Raw genomic sequence first — 27,143 nt, forward strand, 5'->3', positions numbered from 1 at the left:
GCAAGAATAATTTTCCCTACACTATGATTACTATTAGCATTTTCAACGCAATTTTAAATTAGATATTTATAACATCAACATTTCTGCTTTGGCAGAAAAGTAATTTCCTGTTTTATCTAGGCAAGCTGCAATTTCAATCTAAATATTTCTCTCTGCCTGTGATGGAGCTGCAATCTGTTAACTAATTAGTTTTCTCTCTTTATTATATTTGTATGGCTTACGTAATGCAGTGGGTGTAGAAGATATTTGATGGAAAGACAATACAACTTAAGAAAATTATTATGAAGTGACAAAATATGCATACTCTAATTGAAATGTCTTCTCGCCAATATCTTATCTCTTTTTAGGGTTGTTTTAGAACACTTTGTTTAAAAAGAACTTAGAATATTCACAAGATTACAAACATGGGTAGTGAAGCTGCACAATAATTTTTGCACCATGGAACAGCAGGATGGGGTTCCATAGAGTATTTTTCAAAAATTTTATTGTGGATTTGTGTTTTTTTTTTTTTTATTACTATTAATATCTTTTAGTACAAACTGGTCATTTAGTAATTTTGAGCATTTTCAGCATTTGTCATTAAATAAAATTTTTGAGGCTATTTACATACATCAATGTTTAGAAATTGCACTTGCTTTAGCAAATCATGATGGAGTTATTCCAATGCCTGAAAGCTGTATGCAGGACAGTGCCGCACACAATCAGTTCAAACACAGACAGATGGAGTGCTGGATTCAGATTTTTTTTTAGAGTCATTGAAATTGTCACTGAACATTCTGGCTCAAGTTTGGCAGCACTACACAAAATGGGGACCACCCTAAGAAACAGGGACAGGACTCAGAGTTGAGAATCCACATAAGAGTCAAAGGTATTTCTGTGCTAAAATGGATTCATAACAGAATAAAGCCAGCTCATTTTGAAGGCCAAACACAATTTCCCTTCATTAGGGCTTAAAGTGATAAAAGTCTAGTTTAAAAAAAAAAAAATAATAACAAACATGTTATACTTACCTGCTCTGTGTAGTGGTTTTGCACAGAGCAGCCTGGATCCCCCTCTTCTTAGGTCCCTCTTCGCTGCTTCTGGCCCCTCCCTCCTGTCAAGTGCCCCCACAGCAAGCAGCTTGCTATGGGGGCACCCAAGCCAAGTCACAGCTCTGTGTGTGCATTCAGACACGGAGCCCTGACTCGGCACCTCCCCCTCTCTCCCCTGATTGGCTAACTGACTTTGATTGACAGCCGCAGGAGTCAATGGCTCCACTGCTGTGTCTCAGCCAATCAGGAGGAGAGTCCTAGGCGACTAAAACACTTGTGGACATCGCTGGAGAGAGAGGGGGCTCAGGTAGGCAATTAGGGGGGCTGAGGGAGGCTGCAGCACACAGGTTTTTTTTATCTTAATGCATAGAATGCATTAAGATAAAAAACCTTCTACATTTACAACTCTTTTAAAGAATTTTGAATGTGCAGTTATAGGATGCGTTTGCAGCATTCAATAACATTGGCATAACCTGCTCTTCTGAAACTGTTCCAAGCAGTAAAGCTTTGATGAAGGAAGAGTGTGTTTGAACTCTGAAACGCGTTGGATTTATTCTGCTACAAATCAATTTTATCATTAAATTACCTTGAATTCTTGGAAGTTTCTTTGGTGCTCCCATTGCATTGTATGAATGTGGATGCACACAGTTAGTGACATCAGTGAGTTCCAATGTCCCTGCTGTCACTCACAGAACCACTGGAGGCTTCATAGGCAGCAGCTGGACACCATGGTGTGCCAAGAGGCGAGAAGAGGAGAAAGCAGTGTGATCTGTCTACAAATGCAGAGGTTGAAGAAAACTACAGGGCTCTTAGGCCCTGTTCACATATCGCTTGTAATTTTAAAAGCATGATTCACACAATTGTGTGTGTCATAATAGGGAAGCTTATTCACTTAAATGGGCTGCCCTATGCACGTTTGTCGCGCCAAAGAAGCTGAGGAACCAAACTTTGGCTCCGGGCCAGGCACAATTTTACACGTGTCTTGCTGTGATTCTTGCGCGTTTTGTTGTGCAACAATCTCAGTAAATTCACACCACATTTGGGGTTCCATTCAGAATGATTCTTCCTAATTGCCCAAATATGAATGTGGCCATAATAAAAAAGGCATAAAAAATTGCTATACCAAGGAAAGTCACAGTAAGTGCTAATTGTAAACATTTCATTTATGTGAGCACTGGCAGCCAGAAAAGTGGTTCTTGATGATAGTGTCTCCAAGAATCCATAAAAACCATAAACTTGTAGTACCAAACTGGTAGCATGCCATGGGAAGAGACTGCCCTGGAAAAAAACAGAGACTGCCCCTGAGGAGTCTTCTATATGGAGAAAATTGCTGCTCTGGGGAAATAATGAGACTCCGGGGACGACTCCGTTAAGCGGCGGAGATGACCAGGGCACGGCGGGAGGGGGGCCCATCTCCCGCCACCGATAAAAGTGATCCCACGGGGAATCCGCCACAGAGACCTCTTTTATCTAAAAGAGTACAGTCCGCTGTTTTTAAAAATACCGGGGTTATGGTAGCTGCGGTGGCTGGTCCTTAAGTAGTTAATATCACTTTAAGCTTTGGCAATAAAACCTAGAAGCTGATTGGTTACTATGCACCTGCACCAGATTCTGTGTGCCCTAGTTTTAGTAAATCTTCCCCACTGTTTTAATGTCTTTTTTATGTTGTAAAAAATCTTATAGAAATAAAAAAAAAAAACTGCCCCTGAGGAGTCTTCTATATGGAGAAAATTGCTGCTCTGGGGAAATAATGAGACTGTCCAGAAGAATGTGTAATGCCCTGTACACACGATAGGATTTTCCGATGGAAAATGTGTGATAGGACCTTGTTGTCGGAAATTCCGACCGCGTGTGGGCTTCATCACACATTTTCCAATGGAATTTCCGACACACAAAGTTTGAGAGCTTGCTATAAAATTTTCTGACAACAAAATCCGTTGTCGGAAATTCCGATCGTGTGTACACAAATCCGCCGCACAAAGTGCCACGCATGCTCAGAATAAATTAAGAGACGAAAGCTATTGGCTACTGCCCCGTTTATAGGCCTGACGTACGTGTTTTACGTCACCGCGTTCAGAACAAACAGATTTCCCAACAACTTTGTGCGACCGTGTGTATGCAAGACAAGCTTGAGCCAACATCCGTCGGAAAAACTCCATGGATTTTGTTGTCGGAATGTCCGATCAATGTCCGACCGTGTGTACAGGGCATAAGATTGATAAGACAAGTGAGCAAGGCTAACCTTTGAAAGAGACGAACCTGCAGAGCAAGGACAAGTATCCAAAGACATGCTGGTAAGTTAGTTGGCTCCTGTCTAAATTTGTCCAGTGTGTGTGTATGTATGCATGTGAGATAGGGACCTTAGATTGTAAGCTCCTTGATGACAGGGGCTGCTGTGAATTTACAATATGTAAAGTGTAGCAGTGTTATAGAATAATAAATAAAATAAGTCATTTTATTAATAAAAAATACATTAGTAATACATTAGTAATAAAATAAATAAGTATCCCTTTTCATCTTAGCAGAGTGTCACTGTAGAAATTCAATTATGTGAGCTGTGTGTGAATTTCAAGGGATGATCTCTGCACTTTGTCCAGCTGGAAGAGGGAGAAATGTTTTCATTGTACAGCTTTCCATTGAAGCGTCACCCCTAATGTATACCAAATGATTCTCAGTGACAGACAGGTCTCCCTCACGCCTGGCTATATTAATACCTCTAATGATAGAAACATAGCTGGAGAAACAAATGCAACTGGGAAATTTAGTCAAGAGGCCAAGAATCTGTGTACTGATCAGAGCTTGGCACTAGTTGAGATTATAAGTAAAATGATTGTGGTGTAGTCACATTATGGACCATATTGTCAATAGCATCTTTGTACAAAATTACCCAATACTTTATTTCTTTTGGAGAACACATTGCTACATTAGATCACCATTCTGTATCAAGTTGCATTAGAAGGCAGTTTAAATATATTTATGGCAATTTAACGAAGGAGTATGGCTGCAAATAACAGGCCATTACTGACTTTTTTTTAAAATACGAGTTCCCTGGCTGTTATACAGATTCAGTGCCTTCAGTATTTTTAAAATCACTAGTGCATGTATTTAGAAGCCTAAACCTTCATGACTTGCATGCTTGATTTATTATAGGCTTACCTGTAGGTTAAAAAAAAAAAGACCTCAGATCTCATATTTACACTAAAATGCAATAAAAAAAATAAAAATAAATGTCATTTGAAAAAAATAAATAAAAAATTCCCCTTTAAGAGCTTCTGCCCCCCAATGCTACGGAGCCGAGCAGGGGCCATCTTCCCACACTCGGCATCCAGGCAGTGAGGGGAGAGGACGACTCCGTTAAGCGGCGGAGATGACCGGAGCATGGCGGGAGGGGGGCCCATCTCCCTCCACCGATAAAAGTGATCCCGCGGGGAATCCGCCTCAGAGACCTCTTTTATCTAAAAGAGTACAGTCCGCTGTTTTTAAAAATACCGGGGTTATGGTAGTTGCGGTGGCTGGTCCTTAAGTAGTTAATATCACTTTAAGCTTTGGCAATAAAACCTAGAAGCTGATTGGTTACTATGCACCTGCACCAGATTCTGTGTGCCCTAGTTTTAGTAAATCTTCCCCACTGTTTTAATGTCTTTTTTATGTTGTAAAAAATCTTATAGAAATAAAAAAAAAAAAAAAACACTTAAGCTACATAAAAAATTATCTGCAAATAAAGTACTTAACAAATAAAAAGTATTTCCTATTTGTTAGGGAAATAAACCAATACTAAAAAGCAGGGAATTTGTGGAATTAATTTCTTTTTAATTAAAGAAATGGTGTCGCTTCATGATATGGGTCATAAAACTTTCACTAGCTACAACTGCAGAAACATATATTGCAATATAGTTTATTTAATTGAGTTTGATTAAAACATAAATTGCTAGGAAAGCTAATGAAAGCATTATAATTAACTATTAAATTAGACAATTCTTGTGTACATATACAAAACTGTGTCAAGACTGTCAAAAAATTCAGCTTCCTGCAGGGGTAAAACAAAAGGTTAGAACATGGTTACCACAAAACAAAATGTCTAAATCATACCTACTAATGAGAAGAAATACACGCTTGCTGGGAAAATGATTTTCACTGCACATTCATGATAGCAGGGGGAGATAAAGTAACGATAAACACAAGGTTTCCTTTACAAACACCAAGTTAATTCAGGGATTCAATTATACAATTTAAAGCTGAACTCTAGGCAGATATAAAAGACATAAAACAGCGCAATTCTGTATTTATGAATACATCATTAAGCTTGGGTTCATACTGATGTGATGTGGGAAACGTAGCGAGTCCTATGCGTTTCCTGCACTGCATTGAAATTGCACTCCATTCATGCGATCTGCTGCGGGTGTCAATGCTTAATTAACAACACCCTGAAACAGCTCACAAAACACAGTGCAATTGCCAGAATCAGACCACATGGATGTGAAAACCCATGCAATCCGATTCAGGTGCGGCATAAAAAAAGTGTCCTGCACCATACAAAATGAATGGCTCAAATCGCACTGCACAGATATCGCATGTGATTTGCACAGGAATGTGGTGCGATTCCTGTGCGATTCACATGGGGTGTCCGACACCGCACAAGTGTCAACCCAGGCTAAATGTGTTTTTTAAAAATGCACGCAGTGTGATTTAATTTTTGCTTGGTATCAGCCCCTTTTGCAAACCCCTGTACAGCACAGCTTAGACTAGGAAAGGGAGAAGCAGCGCAACCAGCCAGTCAGTTATTCTGCAATGCTCTTGCACTAATAAGGAGCATACATGTCTGCTGTTTCACTGCTCAGTCATTGACTGATAGAGGTACAAGTCCTTTAAGTATTGTATGCATTGAGTTTCTTTTTACCTTTCAGTGATCGAGACTTCTATGTCGGGCTCCTGCAGATTCTTCCTCCAGCTCTCTACCTGTGCCTCTGTATAAGCTGTCAGGTAGAGGGTTGGGGGAAGTATCAGCGGATGACTAGTATGCTGATTACCACACTTGTATTCCATTAAGAACTACAAGTTGGTCTGCTGCGGTGTGAGATGGGCAGTGTTGAGACAAGGTCATCTAGAGCCCAGGGTGAACATGCCAAACTGCGCCCCCTCAAGATGTATGCGCCTCATTTGTCAGCAAAAATCCCCCCCAAAAAAAAAAAAACTGAGCATGCTTACCCCCAAAGCATAATTTCCTCTAGTACAAATCCACTCCTCTGCTGAAATCCCCCCTCCCAACACAAATCCCCCTAAATCATCACTCCTAGCAAATCTTACCCCATGCCACCCCCTCAAATGGCCCCTCCCAACACAAATTATCTCCTCAATCTCCTCACAGCCCCCCCCCCAGCTCACAAGAAACTGGAGTGCCCAGGGCAGCCGCCCCTTCCGCCCACCCCTTGTCCTGGCCCTGAAGACGGGACTTGTAGTTTATTCATTCACAGATCTCTGAATAATGCAGCTGTCCTGCACAGCTGCACTAATTTCAAAACTGACAGCTGCTGCAGTGAAAAAGAACCCTGTACATAGGGGGGGGGGGGGATCCTGTCATTGAGCTGCTCCTTCTCCATTCACAATCTTTGCTGCATTGAGAGAGAATAGTAATACAAGCAATACAAATAATGGAGAGGGCAGAAGGGGGAGTGCGAGTGGTGCAACTCACATTGGCAGCGATTTTTAATAGGAGCTGCAGGTAATGGGATACACATCATTACACATAACTAATGTACTGGTGTTGTATTCCATAAAAAAAGCAAAATGTCAGCTTTAAATGTGCTATAGCAGTAACTTTGAAAGATTTAGCTTTTTTTCTTGAGCTCCTCCTAAAAATTAGCAGTGTACTTCTTTTGCCTACAGTCTAATAGCAGTCACTGTGAGATTTGGAGTGTAGTTTGGGTGTGTCACTACTCTACCTTGTCCTTGCTGAAGAGGAAGCTGTATCTGAGGACCTGTAGTGCAAGCATCTCTCTGCGTCTGCTTAATCTATTCCATGGATCTGTGCTTCCTCACCCTTTATAACGGCTTCTTGAATATTCCCCTACCAGTCATCAGGGGGGCAGCTTTGACATGAGGGAAAAAAAGCCCTGCACCATGATGGTTGCTTCCACAAGGAGAAGCAGTGCTGAACAAGATCTCATAAGTCACTAATGGGGAAAAGATCATCTGCGGGTAATCTATAGTAATACTGGTGACTGGTCCTTTGCCCTCTGCTTGCCTTTTGGCCACAACTCCCTAAGTTCGAGTCCTTATTAAACACTTCCCAGCTGACATACTTTACATATACAGTATATTCGTCTTTGTGGGGAATCTGCAGCTATGATCCTGGTATCAAACTATTCAGCTGGTGATAGGCTACAATGTAAAAGTGACCAAAGCGATCCATAATTTTTAGGCCCCATTCACACCTGAGTGTTTTGTAACTTGTAGCCTGAAGTTACAAAACGCTGGAGGGGAAAAAAATCAATTATTTTCTATGGAGATGATTCACATCTCCACTCCAAAATGCCTGAAGCTAGAAGCTCCAAAATGCCTGAAGCTAGAAGCTCCAAAACGCCTGAAGCTAGAAGCTCCAAAACGCCTGAAGCTAGAAGCTCCAAAACGCCTGAAGCTAGAAGCTCCAAAACACCTGAAGCTAGAAGCTCCAAAACGCCTGAAGCTAGAAGCTCCAAAAGCCTGAAGCTAGAAGTTCCAAAATGCCTGAAGCTCAAACAAGTTCTGGAGCTTCTTTTTAGGCAGATTACAGGCATTTTTCTTCTTTTTACATTGGTGACCATTTGACCAGCACAAAATTGTGGCAAAAAACGAGTAAAAATGATATGCTCAATTGTGAATACAGCCTTACAGGTGGTGGAAAGGGGTCCCCTGTCGCATCGGATGTGAAGTGAAGAGTGGAAGGAACTGAAGTTCCTTCCCCTCTTCTGTGACATCAGAAACTACAAGTGTCAAGGATTTCATAACCTATGCTTTCACAAGGGATGTTGTTCATCCCTTGTAATGACAATTAAGTTCAATTAAAAAAAAGAAAGAAACTGTTTAAATAATACATATATTATAAAATAAAAACATTTTAAAGCCCCCCTGTCCCACTGTGCTAAAGCACAAATGTGAACTCGCACATAGGTCCCGCATGCATATGTACATGGTGATTGCACTACACATGTGAGGTATCATTGCGAACAGCAGAGTGAGAGCAATAATTCTGTCATACCTCCTGTGTAACTCTAAACTGGTAACCCATAAAAGACTAATAAAGTGTCGCCATTGGAGATGTTTAGGTACTGCAGTATGTCACCATTTCACAGGCATATGCAATGTTAACTGCAAGAATTGTAACACCCATAATTTTATTACCTAGAGACTTTGCTTTCAAAATATCTCATTTTTTTTGGGGGGGGGGGGGGGGGGTTCTAAGTATTTATCTAGCAAAAAAAAAAAAATGCAGGTTTTTACATGTATGTGAGAAATGTCAGAATTGGCCTGGTTTTGAAGTAATTAAATACACATGAACAAAACATAGTTTACTGTATAAAAAGCAGTAAGCATTTTGGTTTCAGAAGAAAGTAGCGCAGTCTTTCTAGAATGTGTCAACTCCAACACACTCCTAAATTCAACAAATAGAACAAATAAAAAAATGTATCGCTGCTCTTACTTCCAGCTTACGTTGCCTCAATAAGGCCCCTTTCACACATGCAGACTGTCCGATTTTCATCCATCCGTTGACAGATGAAAAACGGAGGTAAATGGATGATCATGCCTATACATCTGCTTCCATCAACATCCGTTTTCTGGAAGGAATCAAAGCCCTATTTTTCTTCCCTTAAAAAAAACGAATCGGGTGAAAAACGGATGAAAACTAACCAACGGTCCGTATTTGCATGAAAGCATGGCTCTAGGACTCAAGTGGTTAAGGACTCTAGCTGGCAGATGTAAAAACAGATGAAAAACTGGTAAACTTCATATGTGTTTTCTTTGAAAAAACTGACTGAACTGATCAAACGATCGGTCCGCATGTGTGAAAGGGGCCTAAGTTAGTTCAGGCTTCTATATACAGTAGCTTTTTCTAACTGAAATTGAATGAAGAATGATGCATTCCAAAGACAGAATTTTATTTTAAATGCAGAAGCACATAGTAAGAAATGAAAATCTCACTGATCCGTTCTACAGAAACTCACATTTCCAGGGTATTTAATAAAATGACTGAATAAATATCCCAAGCCATTACTTACAGGCTCCAACACTACCAAAGACTATGCCATCATATATATTCCAAGGAACGGTTCATTACTAGTTACAATGACATGAGTAAATATTTAAAATGAAAAGGTATCTAAAGTCAAAGCCTTTTGTTTTAGTTGTGGATAGAGGGGTGATTTTGGCATTAGGATATGTCTGCTCGGAAATTACCACACTAAAACCACCCAAGCCAATTTACACATCTGCAACTACCCATCACAATTATTTCACTATTGTGTGTGGCTTTTGAGTTAAAGTATAAGTAAAGGCAAAAACTTTTTTTTTTCAATTTTGGATAGAGTGGGGATGGATTAAGCAAACACCCATTTACTTTTAATTGCTGTCTGTGCTTCTGTTAGGGAAATTTTCCCCGCTGTATTTATCCTATTTACCATTGTCATTGAAAGTGAAAATTAAAGAAAATCCCAAATTTTCGGTTGTCCCCAGAAAAGTAATAGAGGAAAAATCTTCCAATGGGGACACTAGTTCTGGTGACCTTGGGGTCCCCAAGAAATTCCCTTGATTTGCAGAGATTTCTTCTCACTTCCTATCTTGGCTATGGGACAGAAGGTGAATGTAAATCTCCTCAATGGAACAAAGATGGAGAAAAATAACTGACAGGGGCTATAATCCTCCCTTACGCTATCCAAAATAAAAAAAAAAGTGTTACTTATAGCTCTACTTTAAAGTAGTATTATACCTGTAATGAGCCCCTTGCTCGCTCGGTCCCTCTCTCCCGACACTCCTCTGCAGCTATAGAATCAGATTGCAGATCGCAACATCTGATTGCTCGGTCATCCAATGCTCTGGGATTAGAACTACAGCTATGTGCCGTTCTAACCCAGTTGTGATAGCTCAGAACAAACACCAGGCAGGCTGTATGTAAGTTCAACCAGGAATCTCCTTTATTTAAAAATACAGGCTCTTTTATACACTAACAGTGGAGGTGCATACCTCCGGCTCATATTACTCTAACAATATACCTGTAACCTAATTAACCTAATTAACATGGGCTAATTAACTAATTCCTTTAGACAGTTTAGATGACTCAGACATGACCTTTAGGCCAGACTGGCCCTCTTGTAGCTTAGAACCCCCAATCAACATTATCACAATAGCAGAGTTAATTAACACAAACAACAATGGGGATCTAATGACTCTTAGATCCCATACTAGAGACTTATTTACAATACACATTTTAGCAGACAACAGACAGGTAGCTGGAATTGATGACATTAGCATTTAACAGTAGGAGTCCCAACTGTATGAATCAGTCACTATTCCAATATGGCAAATCCAGGGTCCCCAGAGTCTGTGTGTCCTGGGGGACCAGGACCCGAATCCACAGTAATACCGCCTCAAGGGTCCCCAGGCATACAGCTCACAAAGAGCACCGTTCCCCCAAATGCCAGGGCCCATGATCGATCGGCAAGAGGCTAGCATACAGTCCCCTCCAAAAGTCTCTCTCCCGGCTAGGTCTGTCACATTTCTCCCCTTTTGGCAGGAGACTAACACAGGAGCAGACTCTGAAGTTAGTCAGTAGTTCCAGTCCTATAATGCCTGTACCCACACAGTACCCCAAACAAATTGTTCCAAACAAAGCATTACTCACCCAGCCAACCTCTGCCTCTCTCAGAGAACATATCTGCCGCTGGGGAGAGGCCTGGACTGGCCCTTCTCCCTGGAGTCCTTTCTGCCGCTGGAGAGAAGACAGGGTGTCTGGGCTCACTCCGTCATGCTGTTGGGGATCTGGGCCGACTGCCCAGCATCCCTGGGGTATACAGGTGGAGACTGAAGTCCCATCCACCTTCACAGGAAATCCATCCTCTGTTAGTTGAGGGCAGAGTCCAGCAGTACTCGGCCCTGTTGCCAGCCCTTCTGCTGGAAACCCCACACCATCTGCTCTGGCTAACTGTTGGGGAGGGACGCCAAACACCTCCTCTCCCTTCTCCCCCTGTATCCTGATCTGCTGCTGGGAAGTGACCACCTCCTTCTCACCCTGAGCCTCTGGAACCGCCGCAGGTGTAGGGCAGAGATCTTGGACCCTCTGTCCGGTTGCCAGCGCTTCAGCTGGGGAAGTTCCTTGTAACTTCACAAATACTTCTGTTGGTGCTGGGCAGAGCACAGTGAAGTTTGGCCCTAATAACAGTTCTTCTTCCGCTGGAGGCTCACCAGGTTGTTCTTCCTCAGCAGAAAAGTCTATCAAATCCCCTGTCTCTGCAACTGGTGTCTGGGGATAAAGGTTCACCATCTCCTCTCCGTGGAACCCAGAAGATGCTATCAGTGCTGGGCAGAGGTCAGCAGAGCTCTGCCCTGTTGTCAGCACTTCAGGTTTGGGGACGGCAATCTTCAGATTTTCCACTGCCGATTCTCTGGCATTCTGCTGGACAGGCACATTCCTCCATCCAAGATCATCCAATGCAGAAACAGGTTCATCCAGGTCAGTCAGCACTTGCTGCATCCACCATAAGACCTCCGCCTCCATAGCTGCGGGGGCAGGTTGGCAAAGCACACTGTTACTCTGCCACATTGTCAACTCTTCAGCCAGGATTTCAGAGTTGTCAACTGGTATTTCCTGATAGTCCCAGGCAAAGGGAGCCCCACCCTGCTGCTGATCAGAGTCTAACAGCTGTTTGTAGGCGATCTCCAGCTCCCATTCCTGAATGGCCAGAAACTCCAAATCTTCCTGTGCCCACTGCACTTCTGAGACATTCAGTCTCCGCTCTCAGTGCTCCATTATTTCCTCCAAACGCCACTCCCGATCACTCCCAAAGTCAGGGTCCCTGGACAGCCTGCAGTATAACAATCCCAGGCCATCGTAGTCAAAGCCTTCTGTGGGGCTGTCATTCGCTGTTCACGGGCACACTTGGGCTATATACCACTGGAGGGCTCTGTAGCTCTCGTCCAACCGCATTCTGCCCAGATCAGCCTGCTTAACTCGGCTGTCCACTCCTGGTTCGGCTGTTCCCCCAAAAACAGCATTCGCACTTCATACTGCGAACAGTACCTCACATGGATGGAGGGGAGAACTTTTCCCTGGTGTCGCTGCTCACGAGCTAGCGCTTCCTTCCAGAGTTCGCAGCGGATAGAATCAAACCATCCTAGCAGGACCTGCTCTGATACTGGTCCTCTGTGCTGTATCTGCTTTTCTCGCAACCTCCTTCTGAATTCCTCATCCATGGTGGCTGGTATTTCTCCTCTCCTGCTATCCTGCTACCTTGGATCCAGGTGATGGTTTGGATGTGTTCACGGCAAGGAAGCACAATCCCACCATTCCCTCCACGGCTCTCAAGTAAGTCTTTCAGCGTGGCTCTCCTGCAGGCTGGTTTGGAGTGTCCCAGTAACTGGAGAGCAAATCCCACGGCTGCCAACCAATGTAACGAGCCCCTTGCTCGCTCAGTTCCACTCTCCCGACACTCCTCTGCAGCTATAGAATCAGAATGCAGATCGCAACATCTGATTGCTCGGTTATCCAATGCTCTGGGATTAGAACTACAGCTATGTGCCATTCTAACCCAGTTGTGATAGCTCAGAGCAAACACCAGGCAGGCTGTATGTAAAATCAACCAGGAATCTCCTTTATTCAAAAATACAGGCTCTTTTATACACTAACAGTGGAGGTGCATACCTCCGGCTCATATTACTCTAACAATACACCTGTAACCTAATTAACCTAATTAACATGGGCTAATTAACTAATCCCTTTAGACAGTTTAGATGACTCAGACATGACCTTTAGGCCAGACTGGCCATCTTGTAGCTTAGAATCCCCAATCAACATTATCACAATAGCAGAGTTAAAGTGTAAGTAAACCCTCCTGTTGTTTTCAGCCAAGGAAGCTGCCATCTTTGCCTCTGTTTAATCTACAACTGCCATGATGCTGCACATGTGATCAATTATGACACCAGCCATTGGATGGTTTGACAGTTTGGTTGAGAGCACAACCAATAGGAGTGCTGCATTTCCGGCACCCTGCCGGAAATTAAATGGTTTTATGGCTGGGTTTACTACCGCTTTAATTAACACAAACAACAATGGGGATCTAATGACTCTTAGATCCCATACTAGACTTATTTACAATACACATTTTAGCAGACAACAGACAGGTAGCTGGAATTGATGACATTAGCATTTAACAGTAGGAGTCCCAACGGTATAAATCAGTCACTATTCCAATATGGCAAATCCAGGGTCCCCAGAGTCTGTGTGTCCTGGGGGACCAGGACCCGAATCCACAGTAATACCGCCTCAAGGGTCCCCAGGCATACAGCTCACAAAAAGCACCGTTCCACCAAATGCCAGGGCCCACGATCGATCGGCAAGAGGCTAGCATACAGTCCCCTCCAAAAGTCTCTCTCCCGGCTAGGTCTGTCACAATACCCAAAAGCAAACATTTATTATATATTGCAGGTTACCATTTCTTAGATGTGATTGCTGCATTAGTTTTCTTTTTTAGACATACGGTATTTTATTTTCACCTGCTAATCTGGCCAGTAAGTCTGTTTATCAGCAGAACAAGCTGAACCTGCAAATGTATCAGTTAGATTGTTGAGACAAACCATTTACCACTGGCAGGGGTGCTTACAATGATCCGCTTTTATTTATTCATGTAAAAGCTTTATCCCAAGAGAAAAAAAAACTGTTGGTGTAATTGCTTCTGTAACTGAAGTGTGTGCTGGAATTTGGCTTTGATTTGTTAGTGTATCTAAATTTGCTAGTACATTTAACACTCTCCTTCCCCCAGATTAGCAATGCTGCTTTGCTCCCTCTACTCCTTCATCCTGAGTGGAGGCACTCTTATACAGGAGGCGTGTTAAAGGACAGATCATCAGGTCTAAACAGAGGGAAAAAAAAGCCTAAAAAAAGACCGCATCTAATGATTGGTAAGCTGCAATATATTACATTTTTTGTTTTTTGGGGTTAATACCACTTTAAACTCAGCTAGCAGGACATTAAGCAATAAAGATGAGTGTAATGGATTTCTTCTCTGAATTGCCGATTGCTAGTAAAATCTCATGTTCCAGCACAAAATCCTAGGTTTGGTATAACATAAAGTGCTAATTAGGATTGAAAATGCAATTACATATATTTTACCAATAATTACCATTCTGAGCAAATATACATTGCAAGCGACAGCAGTTAAATAGAAGTATGTTTTTAAGAATACACAGAATGAAAACATCCTCTTTATGCATGGGGAATTAATCCTTATTCCCACCTTGTCTCTAGCCTCACTGCTAGTTAGCTTGCCTACATATTAGATTAATCCTGCAATAACACTGAAGGTTAAATAACATAAATAATAAAATAAATAAAAGCAGCATTTATGAATATAAGCACTCATTTGCCAACTCTTTTTATCTCAATAGATTTTTATTGAAAGTTTTCATACAATACAAAGTTATACAAAATTCGTTCAAGAGATATGCATCTAACAAATATTGCGGACAAAATTTGTCTATTGTGTTACGTATCAAACACATATAACTATAGTGAATTAGTAAAATATAGTAAAATATATTTCCATAGGTGTTATAATCCAATGGTGGTCAGCCGACCATATGAAATGTATTGAAGGTAGGAGGAATGCATACCCACCTGGGCACCCTGATCGGTGCTATACTGTGCCCATGTAGGCATACCCCCCCCCCCCCAGAGCATACACCCTGGAAGTGCAATCCAGTACAACTCAATCGTTTTAACAGTAAGAAACATTAAAGAACATGGAACCGTTAATTAAAAACTATGTAGGAGCTATCCACCAGAGTTGAGGACCAAGCCCCTCGACAATTTCCGGGGAACTAGTCCATCTAATCCATGGTTGCCACATTTTAAGATAGTGTGCTTTGTTTTTGTGACGTAATGCTAGTGTTGATTCATGTGAGAATTGAACGTGGGTTGTTTGTACCACTTCCCTTACCGTGGGTGGTTCTGGGTCTCTCCATTTTCTAGTAATATTAAGTCTTGCTGACAATAGGATTGATATTTCTTATTGGGTTAGGGTATTGTTCTATTTCTAGAGATAGCAGTGCTAGGGAAGGTCTCATGGGTATTGTCATTTGTGTTATGTCAGAGAGTAAGCGGAGTATTGAATTCCAGTAGTTTGCCAGTTTGGGGCAGTTCCAGAATATGTGTAACATGTCTCCTCTCTGTCCACATTGCCTCCAACATGAGTTGTCAAGATTTATGTTGTATTTGGCTATTCTATTGGGAGTGAGATACCAACGGTGTGTCAATTTAACTGCTAGTTCCCAATGGGTTGAGCAGCAAGTAGCTTTGTATGTAGATTTCCCATTTATCCACTGTGTAGGATTGTTCCTGGTCTGATTCCCATCTAAGTAGTGGGGTGGATTTGGTAAAAATACTTTTGTTCTGTAACAGGTTATAGAACAATGAGATCCCTTTTTGGTGTGGTGCAGGAGATCTAAAAAAAGATCCAGGCCATTTGGGTGATTTTGCAGGTCCAGTTTTTGAGCAAAGCAATACAGTGTTTAGCGTGTATTTACAGGAATATGGCGAAGTTTGGGAGATGAAACGCTTTCTGTAATGTGGGGAATGGTTTAATTTTTTTCAATGTTGAGCAGGTCTGATATGCGTGTAATACCCTTGTCTTTCCATTGTAAGTAAGATGTAAATTGCATTAAGTTCTGTAGTGCTTCTAAAGGGATTTGCACCTCCGAGTTGAGAGGGTGATTCATGCTGTCATTCACAAATCTATTCCATGTTTTAAGTGTCGCTACCATCATTGGGGAGATTCCGGAAGGAATTTTTGCTCCTAGACTTTTAAAGAAAATAGCCATGAAGACAGACTACCTCCTGGAGATGTAGAGGCTTCAATGTTCCCCCACCATGTGGAAGGGGGGGCAGGTTGAAACCATTCTTTTGTTTGGGTGAGGATTGAGGACATGTAATAGTCTTGAAAAGCCACATATCCAGTTCCTCCTGCTAGGCGATGTTTAATCAGTTTATCATGGCCGCTTCTAGCTTTTTTACCCTGCCAAATGTATTTAGATAAAATTGTTTGTAGGGACTTGAAATATTTAATGGGTATTGGAATCAGGAGAGTTCTAAACAGATAAAGTATTTGGGGAAGGTGAAACATTTTGAATGCTGCTAGCCGCCCCATCCACGAAAACTCAAAAGACGCCAGCCTGGTAAGTTTTTCTTGGAGTTTATTCCGGAATGTTAAGTAGTTTAATGGAAATAATGTTTTGGTGGAGTTGGTCAGTTGTATTCCCAGGTAAGTTATACTTTTTTCCACCCATGGATAAGGGAAATGTTTTTTAAGACGGTCGCTAGTAAAGTCGTTTACTCCCAAGTTTAGGATATAGGATTTAGTCTCATTAACTTTGTAGTAGGAAATGTCACTAAACCAGGTAAGCGACTTCTGGATCTCAGGTAGGGAGCGGTCAGGGTCAGTAATCATGAGGATAATGTCATCTGCAAAGAGACTGATTTTATGTTCCTGATCAGCAAGAGATATTCCTTTAATGATTGCATTAGATCTGGTGTTTTCAGCTAGGGGTTTCTTAATAAGATTGAATATTAGATGTGTAATGGGCACCCCTGTCTCATACCCTTGGAAATTTGGAATGGTACCAAAAGGTTCTCTGCTGAGAAAACCCTGGCTGAGGGGGTAGAGTACAGGGCCATTATGGCGTTGTGGATTTGTCCTTGTAATCTAAATGTGTGTAATACTGATGATATGTATCCCCAGTGTACCCTATCAAACGCCTTTTCAGCATCTAGAGATAGAAAAAGTGAAGGTGTTTTTGTGGATACTACATGATGAATAATATTGATCATTCGTCTAGTGGCGTCTGAAGCTTGGCGACCTTTTGTGAAGCCTGATTGGTCTTTGAGGATGAGGGATGGTAATATGTTTTCGAGTCTGTTGGCTATAAGTTTTGCATAGATTTTTAGATCTAGATTAAGTAAGGAGATAGGATGGAAATTTTTCGGTGATGTAGGTTCTTTACCAGGTTTGGGTGGAGTCACAACCATGGCACTTAGCATTTCAGCAGGAAATTATGCGGATTCAGTAGCTGAGTTGAAGGTATGGCAGATGATATGGGCTAAATATTTTGGAAAAGTTTGTAGTATTCCCCAGTGAAGCCATCTGGTACCGGGGATTTGGAATTGGGGAGTTTGTTGATTACTTGTAGTATTTCGGATATTGTGAAAGGTTCATTTAGTGATAAAAGTTGTTGTGGGGTTATAGAGGGAAGATTTGTGTTGTCCAGGAAGGTTTGGCTCTCTTCCGGGGATGGTTGATGTGTGAGTGAATCATGTTTAAGGTTGTAAAGATCTTTATAGTATGTATTAAATGCGTTGGCAATGGAGCGAGGTTTAAGCAGTTTTTCGTTGGAGTGGGGATGATAGATAAATGTGATTTTAGTTTTAGTTCTATGTCCTTGGATATGCAAGGACATGGCCTTACCTGCTTTGTTCCCTGTAGTATAGGTAGATGCTTTGAGTTTTTTTATAGTTTTTTACGTACGCCTCAAGGAGTGTAGGGATCTTAATTCGTGACGTAGGTGAAAGATTTTAGATTGAAGGAGGGGAGATGAACTAGTTTTGTTCAAGGATTCAGAAGGTGATATTTCAGCTGTGAGTTCATCTAGTCTTTGAGTTCTTTTTTCTTTGCCCTAGCCCCCATTTGAAGGAATACACCTCTAATCACAGCTTTATGAGCATTCCACACCACCAGCGGGTCAGATACTGATGCTTTGTTTATTGAGAAGAATTCTTCTAGTTGTTGTTTGATGGGAGTGGAGTAGCATGGAGTGTTGAGGAGGTAATTATTGGCCCTCCAAATATAGGAGTTGGGTTGTGGGGAGTTAGCGGATACGGAGATGCTAACAGGAGCATGATCCGACCAGATGGCGGTGTGAATAGTGGAGCTCGATATTCTCTGCAGAAGCCACTTATCTGTCAAAAATAAGTCAATTCGTGAGTAGGTGTTGTGACGCGGCAAAAGAAAGGTGAAATCACGTTCGCTCGCGTGACAACACCTCCACACGTCATACAATTCATTAGAAGTAATAAAATTATCTAAAGGAGAAGCTTGTCGTTTGGACCCTGCGGTAGAGTCCATTGCGGTATTAGGAACCAAATTCTCCACAGATCAACATGCGATCCTGTTGAATTTTTCTTGCTGTCCGAAGTGTCTTTTTGAAGAAGTTCATCTGGCGGTGGTTTGGGGCGTAAATAGAGAACAAGGTGTATGGGACATTGTTAATTGTACAGAACAGGAAGATGTACCGACCTTCTGGATCCATGATGCAGTTTTGCAATTGGAAGGATACAGTGTTCTGAATGGCTATCAGTACTCCTCGCTATTTTTTGGTATAGCTGGTTTGGAATATATGTGGGAATTGTCTGTGGTGTCATTGTGGGGTTGTGTTTTGGGCAAAGTGAGTCTCTTGGATGCACAGAACGTGAGAAAGTGCTGTTTTCCACAGAGAGGCATGTTTCGCTGGGTGGTTCAGACCATTTGCATTGAGGGACAAGATGTTGATAGCCATGTTGATGCGTGATGCTGGAGTGAAGTAGGGTTATAATGGTCTTACGGTTGCTGGAAATCAGTGGGTTAGTCCTCAGGAATCCGGTTGTTGATGAGAAGCGAGATCCGCTGTCTGGTTCTCTTAACGGTGCTGCAAAAACAGTACTATCTAGGTACCAATAAAGGTATTAAAATCCGTTAGGTAGTGAGTTGTAACTGTTCATTAACTAGTTCAGCAAGTGGTTGAATGAGCATATAGCCAGACCGGACGAGCAGATGCTCAATGAAGTAGGTTTCTGGGCAATTGAATTCATTTTGTCTATCCTTACCGTGCCCCTGTGTATGGCCAAACTGAAAGGGATTAGGTTTCCCGTGTGGGTCAGGTTGGTTACTTTGAGGCTCCGGAATGATTCCCCAGGCTTGGAGAAGTTTCAGACCACCATCCAGAGTGGATATGGTGTGATGGATGCCGTTGTGGGTGGCCAAGATGGTAGCTGGATGGCGCTACTTGTATATTATTTTGTGATTATTCATGGCCTTAGTGATCATTTTTAGCTGCCTCCTGATTTGCAGGGTGTACTGTGACAAATCGGCATATAGTTGGATGTCTGAGTATGGTGCTGGAAGAGGGGACAATTCCCTTGCTTTTGAGAGGATTTGTTCTTTTGCTTGGTAAAAGTGGCTCCTCAGGAGTACATCTCTGGGGATGTCTGCTTCAAGGTGGCGGGGTTTAGGTATTCTATGGATACGGTCTATGGTAAGTTCAATTGGAGACAGTTCTGGCAACATGCTAGAGAACATGGTGCTAGTGTAGTTGTGTAGTTCTTTAGGTGGAATGGACTCTGGGATTCCGCAAATTTTAATATTATTGCGTCTGGAACAGGCCTCGGGGTCCGCCAGCTTTGCTTTGATCCACAGAGAGTCATCTTTTTACTCTGTGTATGCATCAACAAGATAATTTACTGTTTCTGTACATTTCTCCATTTTGTTTTCCATGTACTGCATTCTATTATCCATATGTTTCATTTCCAAGGAAGATCTATCAATCAGTGAAGATAAGTTAGTCATTAAAGAGGATTGTAAGGATAACAGCATGTCTTTCATGGTGGTGTCTAGCAACCGTTGCCCTGATGTTGGGAATTGAGCTATGGAGGATTGTAGAGAGGAGACAGCATTTTCATTATGGAGGCCTGTACTCACTGTGTTTGAGGCCTGGTGATTAGGATCCATCCACATCCTGGATTTGGCTTGGCTCTGGGAGACCGGAGTGGCTAGAGAAGAATCCTGGGGAGATGAGGATGTTAATCCACTGCAAATGTCTTGTGGATGGCCCCCAGGGAGGTCTGTGTAAGCCATGGAGTGCCGCGCCATTGCTCCAGCGGCGCCATCTTGGCTTTTTCCCTGTGCTCGGCGGGGCTGGAAGGAGAAGGATGTGAGGCGTATCTGGCCTCTATCTTGGCTCAGTTTGTGTGACATTGTGTCAGCGGTGTTCCCGGGAGTGTGATGCGTCTGCTGGGCTGTTTGGCGGCGATATGGTGCACGTTTGTCGCTGATAGTCCGGTTGGCGGTAAGGAGCTCACGGCTCAGGCAGCCATTCAGGTGCACGCGCAAGCCACGCCCCTCATTTGCCAACTCTTAAACTAGAGGAGGTGGTAGAGCTCTAAAGCTGCATAAGAGATGGAGCACATGATGGTGGTGAGGAGCTAGAGTAGCCAGAATCTAGGCTCAGCTATTTGCAAAAGAGCATATAAGATTGTCAGACAAAAGCATATAAATATATACAGTATCTCACAAAAGTGAGTACACCCCTCACATTTTTGTAAATATTGTATTATACCTTTTCATGTCATAACACGGAAGAAATTACACTTTGCTACAATGTAAAGTAGTGAGTGCACAGCTTGTATAACAGTGTAAATTTGCTGTCCCCTTAAAGCGAAGTTCCACCCAAAAGTGGAACTTCTGCTTTGAGCACTCCTCCCCCTTACATGCCACATGTCATTTTTTTAGGGGGGGAGTGGGTGACTACTTTAGAGAGGGACTTCCTGTCCCACTTCCTCCTTCCGCCCACAGGCCGCCTAGGCGACTCCTCCTCTCCCCTAGGCAGTCCCTCCCACTCTGCAATCTTCTGGGACATGTGACAGGTCCCAGAAAATTGCCTGTCCACTGGGGGCCTGCAGCGCGACTCGTGCCCGGCCATGAAGCCGCAAGCTGTCACGGCCGGGTGCCCACAGTTCCAATGGATACACCAAGGAGAGGAGGGGTAGAGGAGCACCGTGGAACAGGTAAGTGTCTGTTTATTAAAAGTCAACAGCTAAACATTTTGTAGCTGCTGACTTTTAATTAAAAAAAAAAAAGCCTGGAACTCCGCTTTAAAATAACTCAACACACAGCCATTAATGTCTAAACCACTGGCAACAAAAGTGAGTACACCCCTAAGTGACCCCTAAGTACATCTCTAAGTGAAACATGTCCAAATTGGGCCCAAAGTGTCAACATTTTGTGTGGCCACCATTATTTTCCAGCACTACCTTAACCCTCTTGGGCATGGAGTTCACCAGAGCTTCACAGGTTGCCACTGGAGTCCTCTTCCACTCCTCCATGAGGACATCACAGAGCTGGTGGATGTTAGAGACCTTGCGCTCCTCCAACTCCCATTTGAGGATGACCCACAGATGCTCAATAGGTATGCTTGGCCAGTCTATCAACTTCTTTAGCAAGGCAGTGGTCATCTTGGAGGTGTGTTTGGGGTTGTTATGTTGGAATACTGCCCTGTGGCCCAGTCTTCGAAAAAAGGGGATCATGCTCTGCTTCAGTATGTCACAGTACATGCTGGCATTCATGGTTCCCTCAATGAACTGTAGCTCCCCAGTGCTGGCAGCACTCATGCAGCCCCAGACCATGACACTCCCACCACCATGCTTGACTGTAGGCAAGACAAACTTGTCTTTATACTCCTCACCTGGTTGCCGCCACATTTTCTTGACACCACCTGAAGTAAATAAGTTTATCTTGGTCTCATCAGACCACAGGACATGATTCCAGTAAACCATGTCCTTAGTCTGCTTGTGTTCAGCAGCTGTTTGCAGTCTTTCTTGTGCATTATCTTTATAAGAGGCTTCCTTCTTGGACCACAGCCATGCAAACCAATTTCATGCAGTCTGTGGCGTGTGGTCTGTGCACTGACAGGTTGACCCCTCACCCCTTCAACCTCTGCAGCAATGCTGGCAGCACTCATACGTCTATTTCTCAAAGACAACCTTTGGCTATGACGCACTCAACTTCTTTGGTCGACCAAGACGAGGCCTGTTCTGAGTGGAACCTGTCCTGTTAAACCACTGTATGGTCTTGGCCACCGTGCTGCATCTCAGTTTCAGGGACTTGGCAATCATCTTACAGCCTAGGCCATCCTTATGCAGTGCAACAATTCTTTTTTTCAGATCTTCAGAGAGTTCTTTGCCATGAGGTGCTATGTTGAACTTCCAGTGACCAGTATGAGAGAGTAAGAGTGATAACACCAAATTTAACACACCTGCTCCCCATTTACACCTGAGACCTTGTAACACTAACGAGTCACATGGCACCAAGAAGGAAAAATAGCTAATTGGGCCCAATTTGGTCATTTTCACTTAGGGGTGTACACACTTTTGTTGCCAGTGGTTAAGACATTAATGCTGTGTGTTGAGTTATTTTGAGGGGACAGCAAATTTACACTGTTATACAAGCTGTACATTAATTACTTTACATTGTAGCAGAGTGTAATTTCTTCAGTGTTGTCACATGAAAAGATCTAATAAAATATTTACAAAAATGTGAGGGGTGTACTCACTTTTGTGAGATACTGTACATATAATCAGGGCTTGACAAATTTGCATTGAATCTAGGAGCCAGCTAAAAAAGATATGAACCACATGCCTATTGGGCACTCTCATCGCCTTCCTGAATGGGCCGATTTTCAGCTTTCATCGCTGTCACACTTTGAATGACAATTGCGCGATCATGCAACACTGTACCCATATGAAATTTTTATCATTTTTTTCACACAAATAGAACTTACTTTTGGTGATATTTAATTGCCGCTGGGTTTTTTATTTTTTGCTAAACAATAGACATCCTCCCTGAACTGGGTGACCATGCTGTAGCCGTCTTTCGGCTATAGTGTGGTCGGCAAGTGGGAGGTGTCTGAGGACGGCTGACAAAAGCCCAGGCGCCAGGATGCAATTTCTAGTCGCCATGGCGACATGGGATTTGTGGAGGCCTGCGTATAATTAATCTTTCAAGAGATAATTAATCCCAGAGAGATCAGTAAAACTGGTGGTCTGATCATGCCTGCCTTTAATCTCTTCAGGAGAACCCAATCGGAAGCGATATATATAAGTCTACAAGCAGGCAGATGTAAATTGACATGAGTCTGCTTACATCCGCTTACCTCCCAGTCTGTCCAGGTCTGGAAAAAAATAATAAAAGGGCCTTCGTCTTTTTCAGTTTTCCTTGACCTAAACATAAGGCATCAGAGGTAGTCTGATGTAAACTGTCGCAAGCGTGATTACATAGGGCTGCCCATAGATCTAATATAGGTCTAGAAAGCCCTGTGGAGGTAAATAATGAATGGACATGAATCTCACAAAACGGACATCTGTCCCGTTCTGCTCAATGAATAGATCCCCTGCTGAACGTACCCATGTGAAAGCAGCCTAAGTGACTTTGACAACGGGATTTAGGCACGTGTTGAAAATTTTTTTTGAGATGTTTTTGAGATCATTATGAATTCACCGACAGGTGGATCTCTATCTGATGCACATTGCCTTGAATGGGCAAATTTGACAGAGGGTGTTGCCTGTCAACTCAACATTCCATGTTCAATTTGCCACAACGCAAAGTATCATGGCATGTGTACTGCCCCCTCCAGCTGTATGTTAGGTTTTAAATGTGAGGTTGGAGGGCAGAAAAACTGACTCAACCACCTGTTTTTACCACCCCTTGGCCACCTGCTTGAATGAGGCCTAACAAAGCAAAAAACAATAAAGACATTTTTTTCAAAAGAAACAAGTATATAGGTGTTCTGTTATTTTAAAATGTATATTTTCACACGTTTTTTGACTGCTGCATGCTATACAACACCATACTTGTTGAGATATGGCTATGAGATGGCTATGAAGCTAACTGAAATTATTCTGTTCATATTGTAAATTCTTGGTATGCTACTGAGCACCCCAGCTCTAGAAAGGCAGATGACAGTTACAAGTCTACAAGAGAGCAGCATAACTTACGTCCCCTGTGAATCCTGGCTCCCAGATGAAAGAGAAGCAGATCCAGCAACAGGCGTTGGGGTTCTTTCAGACATCAAAACCGTCTGTGAATGAAGAAAGACGACAAAGAATAAAACTTGTGCAAATGTCATTTTTGTATTATAATATTATAGCCATGTGTGAACATTTACATATTCTGTGCATATTTAAATAAATGTTTGTTTTCCAGCTCAGCAGACACTATTTTTCACAGCAGTATGCACAGACACTGAGAAAATGCTTAGAATAACAATATCTGTGCTTGGATGTTATAAACCTCTTCTGGACCTGTGACAAGAATTGTTTATTGATATATATATAAGGAAGATTGTATATAAACAGTGCCTTGAAAAGGCATTCATACCTCTGTGTTGCTATGGATATTTACTGTAAGTGATTTTATAGCAGATTTTTTAATATATATTTCATAGTTAGATTTTTAAGCCAATGTGCTGTTATGAGAATCTAAGGATCTCCCCATTGATATGCAAATAAACCAGTCTGATTGGGTTAGGAGCTGAGCAGAGGACAGGATGTGATGTAAGCAGAAGTTGGGGGGAGGGGCTTAGGATTTTCAAAGAAGCATGGGGTCGGAACACAGGAAAGTGGTTTTGAACGGAAAGCAGGAAGAAATGGCTGCTTGAAGCTGGAGAGCTTTGGAGATGTTTTCGGTTGGGCTCTGGGAAAAGAACAATGAAGGACATTACATCTTGATTCCATCTCTAAGTTGAATAACTGTTTAGTTTACTTATTGCATACATATTGTACATGCTTATTTTGCTAGAAAGGATAATTGGCTTGTGCATGTTGTAGGCATATTTTGTAACTATAAATTGTGTTTAGTTCAGTTGTATGTGCGTTTTTTTTTTTCTGTTTAATAAAAGCATTGATATACTACAGAAGTCGAAGCTTCCTTGGAAAGAGCCTTTAAAAAAAAAACACAAGCAAAACAACCCACATTTTGTCATGTTACAACCAATATGTAAATGTATTTTTTTAGGATTTTATGGGATAGACCAACACAAAGTGGCACATAATTGTGAAGTGGAAGGAAAATGATAGTTTTCAATTTTTTTTACAAACAAATATCTGAAAAGTATGGCGTGCATTTGTATTTAGCCCCCTGAGTCAATACTTTGTAGAACCAACTTTCACTGTAATTACAGATGCAAGTCTTTTTGGGGATGTCTCTACCAGCTTTGCACATCTAGAGAGTGACATTTTTTCCCATTTTTCTTTGCAAAATAGCTCAAGCTCTGTCAGCTTGGGTGGAGAGTGTCTGTGAACAGCAATTTTCAAGTCATGCCACAAATTCTCAATTAGAATTAGGTCTGGACTTTGAAAGGGCAATAAAAACACATTACTATGCTTTGATCTAAACCATTCCATTGTAGTTCTATCTGTATGTTTAGGGTCGTTGTCCTGCTGGAAGGTGAACCTCCACCCCAGTCTCAAGTCTTTTGCAGACTCTAGCAGGTTTTGTTCTAAGATTGCCCTGTATTTGGCACCATCCATCTTCCCATCAACTCTGACAAGCTTCCCTGCCCCTGTTAAGGAAACCATCCCCACAACATGATGCTACCACCGCCATGTTTCCCGGTGGGGATGGTATGTTCAGGATGATGTGCAGTGTTAGTTTTCTGCCACACATGGCATTTTGCTTTTAGGCCAAAAAGTTAAATTTTGGTCTCACCTGACCAAAGCACCTTCTTCCACATGTTTGCTGTGTCCCCCATGTGGCTTCTAGCAAACTGCAAGCTGGACTTCTTATGGCTTTTTTTTAACAATGGCTTTCTTCTTGAAAGTCTTCCATAAAGGCCAGATTTGTGGAGTTCACAGCTAGTAGTTGTCCTGTGGACAGATTCTCCCACCTGAGCTGTGACTCTCTGTAGTCCTCCAGAGTTACAATGAACCTCTTGGCAGCTTCTCTGATTAATGCTCTATTTGCTCGGCCTGTCAGTTTAAGTGGACGGCCATGTCTTGGTAAGTTTGCAGTTGTGCCATACTGTTTCCATATTCAGATGATGGATTCAACAGTGCTACGCGAGATGTTCAAAGCTTGGGACAATTTTTTTATAACCTAACCCTGCTTTAAACTTCTCCACAACTTTAATCCCTGACCTGTCTGGTGTGTTCCTTGGCCTTCATGATGCTGCTTGTTCACTAAGGTTCTGTAACAAACTCTGAGGGCTTCACAGAACAGCTGTATTTATACTGAGATTTAATTACACACAGGTGGAATCTATTTACTAATTAGATGACTTCTGAAGGCAATTGGTTCCACTAGATTTTAATTAGGGGTATCACAGTAAAGGGGGCTGAATAAAAATGCATGCCACATTTTTCAGATATTTATTTGTAAAAAATTTTGAAAATCATTTATCATTTTTATTCCATTTCACAATCATGTGCCACTTAGTGTTGGTCTATCACATAAAATCCCAATAAAATACATTTATGTTTTTGGTTGGAAGATGACAAAATGTGGAATTTTTTAGGGTGTATGAATACTTTTTCAAGGCATTGTAATTGCCACTTAAACATTATAATTAAAGAAATGCTTTCCTGCTTGCGGTTCCATATTTTGATCACATGGACTGATCAAATGCTCCCTATAGCTGTCATTAGGGAATTAGGTTAGCTTTCATTCTTAACAACTTCGAGAGAAGCTCAACTAGGCCTATTAGCTGGTCACATTACAAATACATACACAATACAATCTGATGTAGATTTACCAATCTAAAGGAGATGTCATGGATCAAAATTTGTCCGGTTCAACCGGGACCAATCAAGTTAAAATCCACTTTCATCTACCAAACGACTTCTATAGAACCACTCTGTCAGGTTTTCCCCGCTCGATCAGCACTGCAAGCTATAGCCAGCGGCGCTGATCACTGTATTTTGATAGTAGGGAATTCCGTCCGCTGTCAGAATACTAAGGTTCAGCGAGGAGGATTTGCCTATCCAACTCAAGTGTGTGGATAGGGGAATATTTTTGTACACTAAACCTGCTGGTTGAACAAAAAAAAAATTAAAAAAAAGACTTATCTAAGAGCTGC

General features: G+C 42.1%; 1 protein-coding gene across 2 annotated transcripts in view; it reads right to left on the reverse strand.

Annotated features, from left to right (window-relative positions):
* TBC1D32 (TBC1 domain family member 32) overlaps window positions 1-27,143 on the reverse strand; it is a 503,914-nt gene that overhangs the window by 254,139 nt on the left and 222,632 nt on the right. For both annotated transcript variants that reach the window (XM_073627171.1, XM_073627170.1), the window contains exon 18: window positions 24,067-24,149. In XM_073627171.1, coding sequence (XP_073483272.1) covers window positions 24,067-24,149 — 83 coding nt within the window. The remainder of the gene's footprint in view (window positions 1-24,066; window positions 24,150-27,143) is intronic.

The sequence above is a fragment of the Aquarana catesbeiana genome, linkage group LG04, assembly GCF_042186555.1.
Source record: "Aquarana catesbeiana isolate 2022-GZ linkage group LG04, ASM4218655v1, whole genome shotgun sequence".
In the NCBI taxonomy this organism is placed as follows: domain Eukaryota; kingdom Metazoa; phylum Chordata; class Amphibia; order Anura; family Ranidae; genus Aquarana; species Aquarana catesbeiana.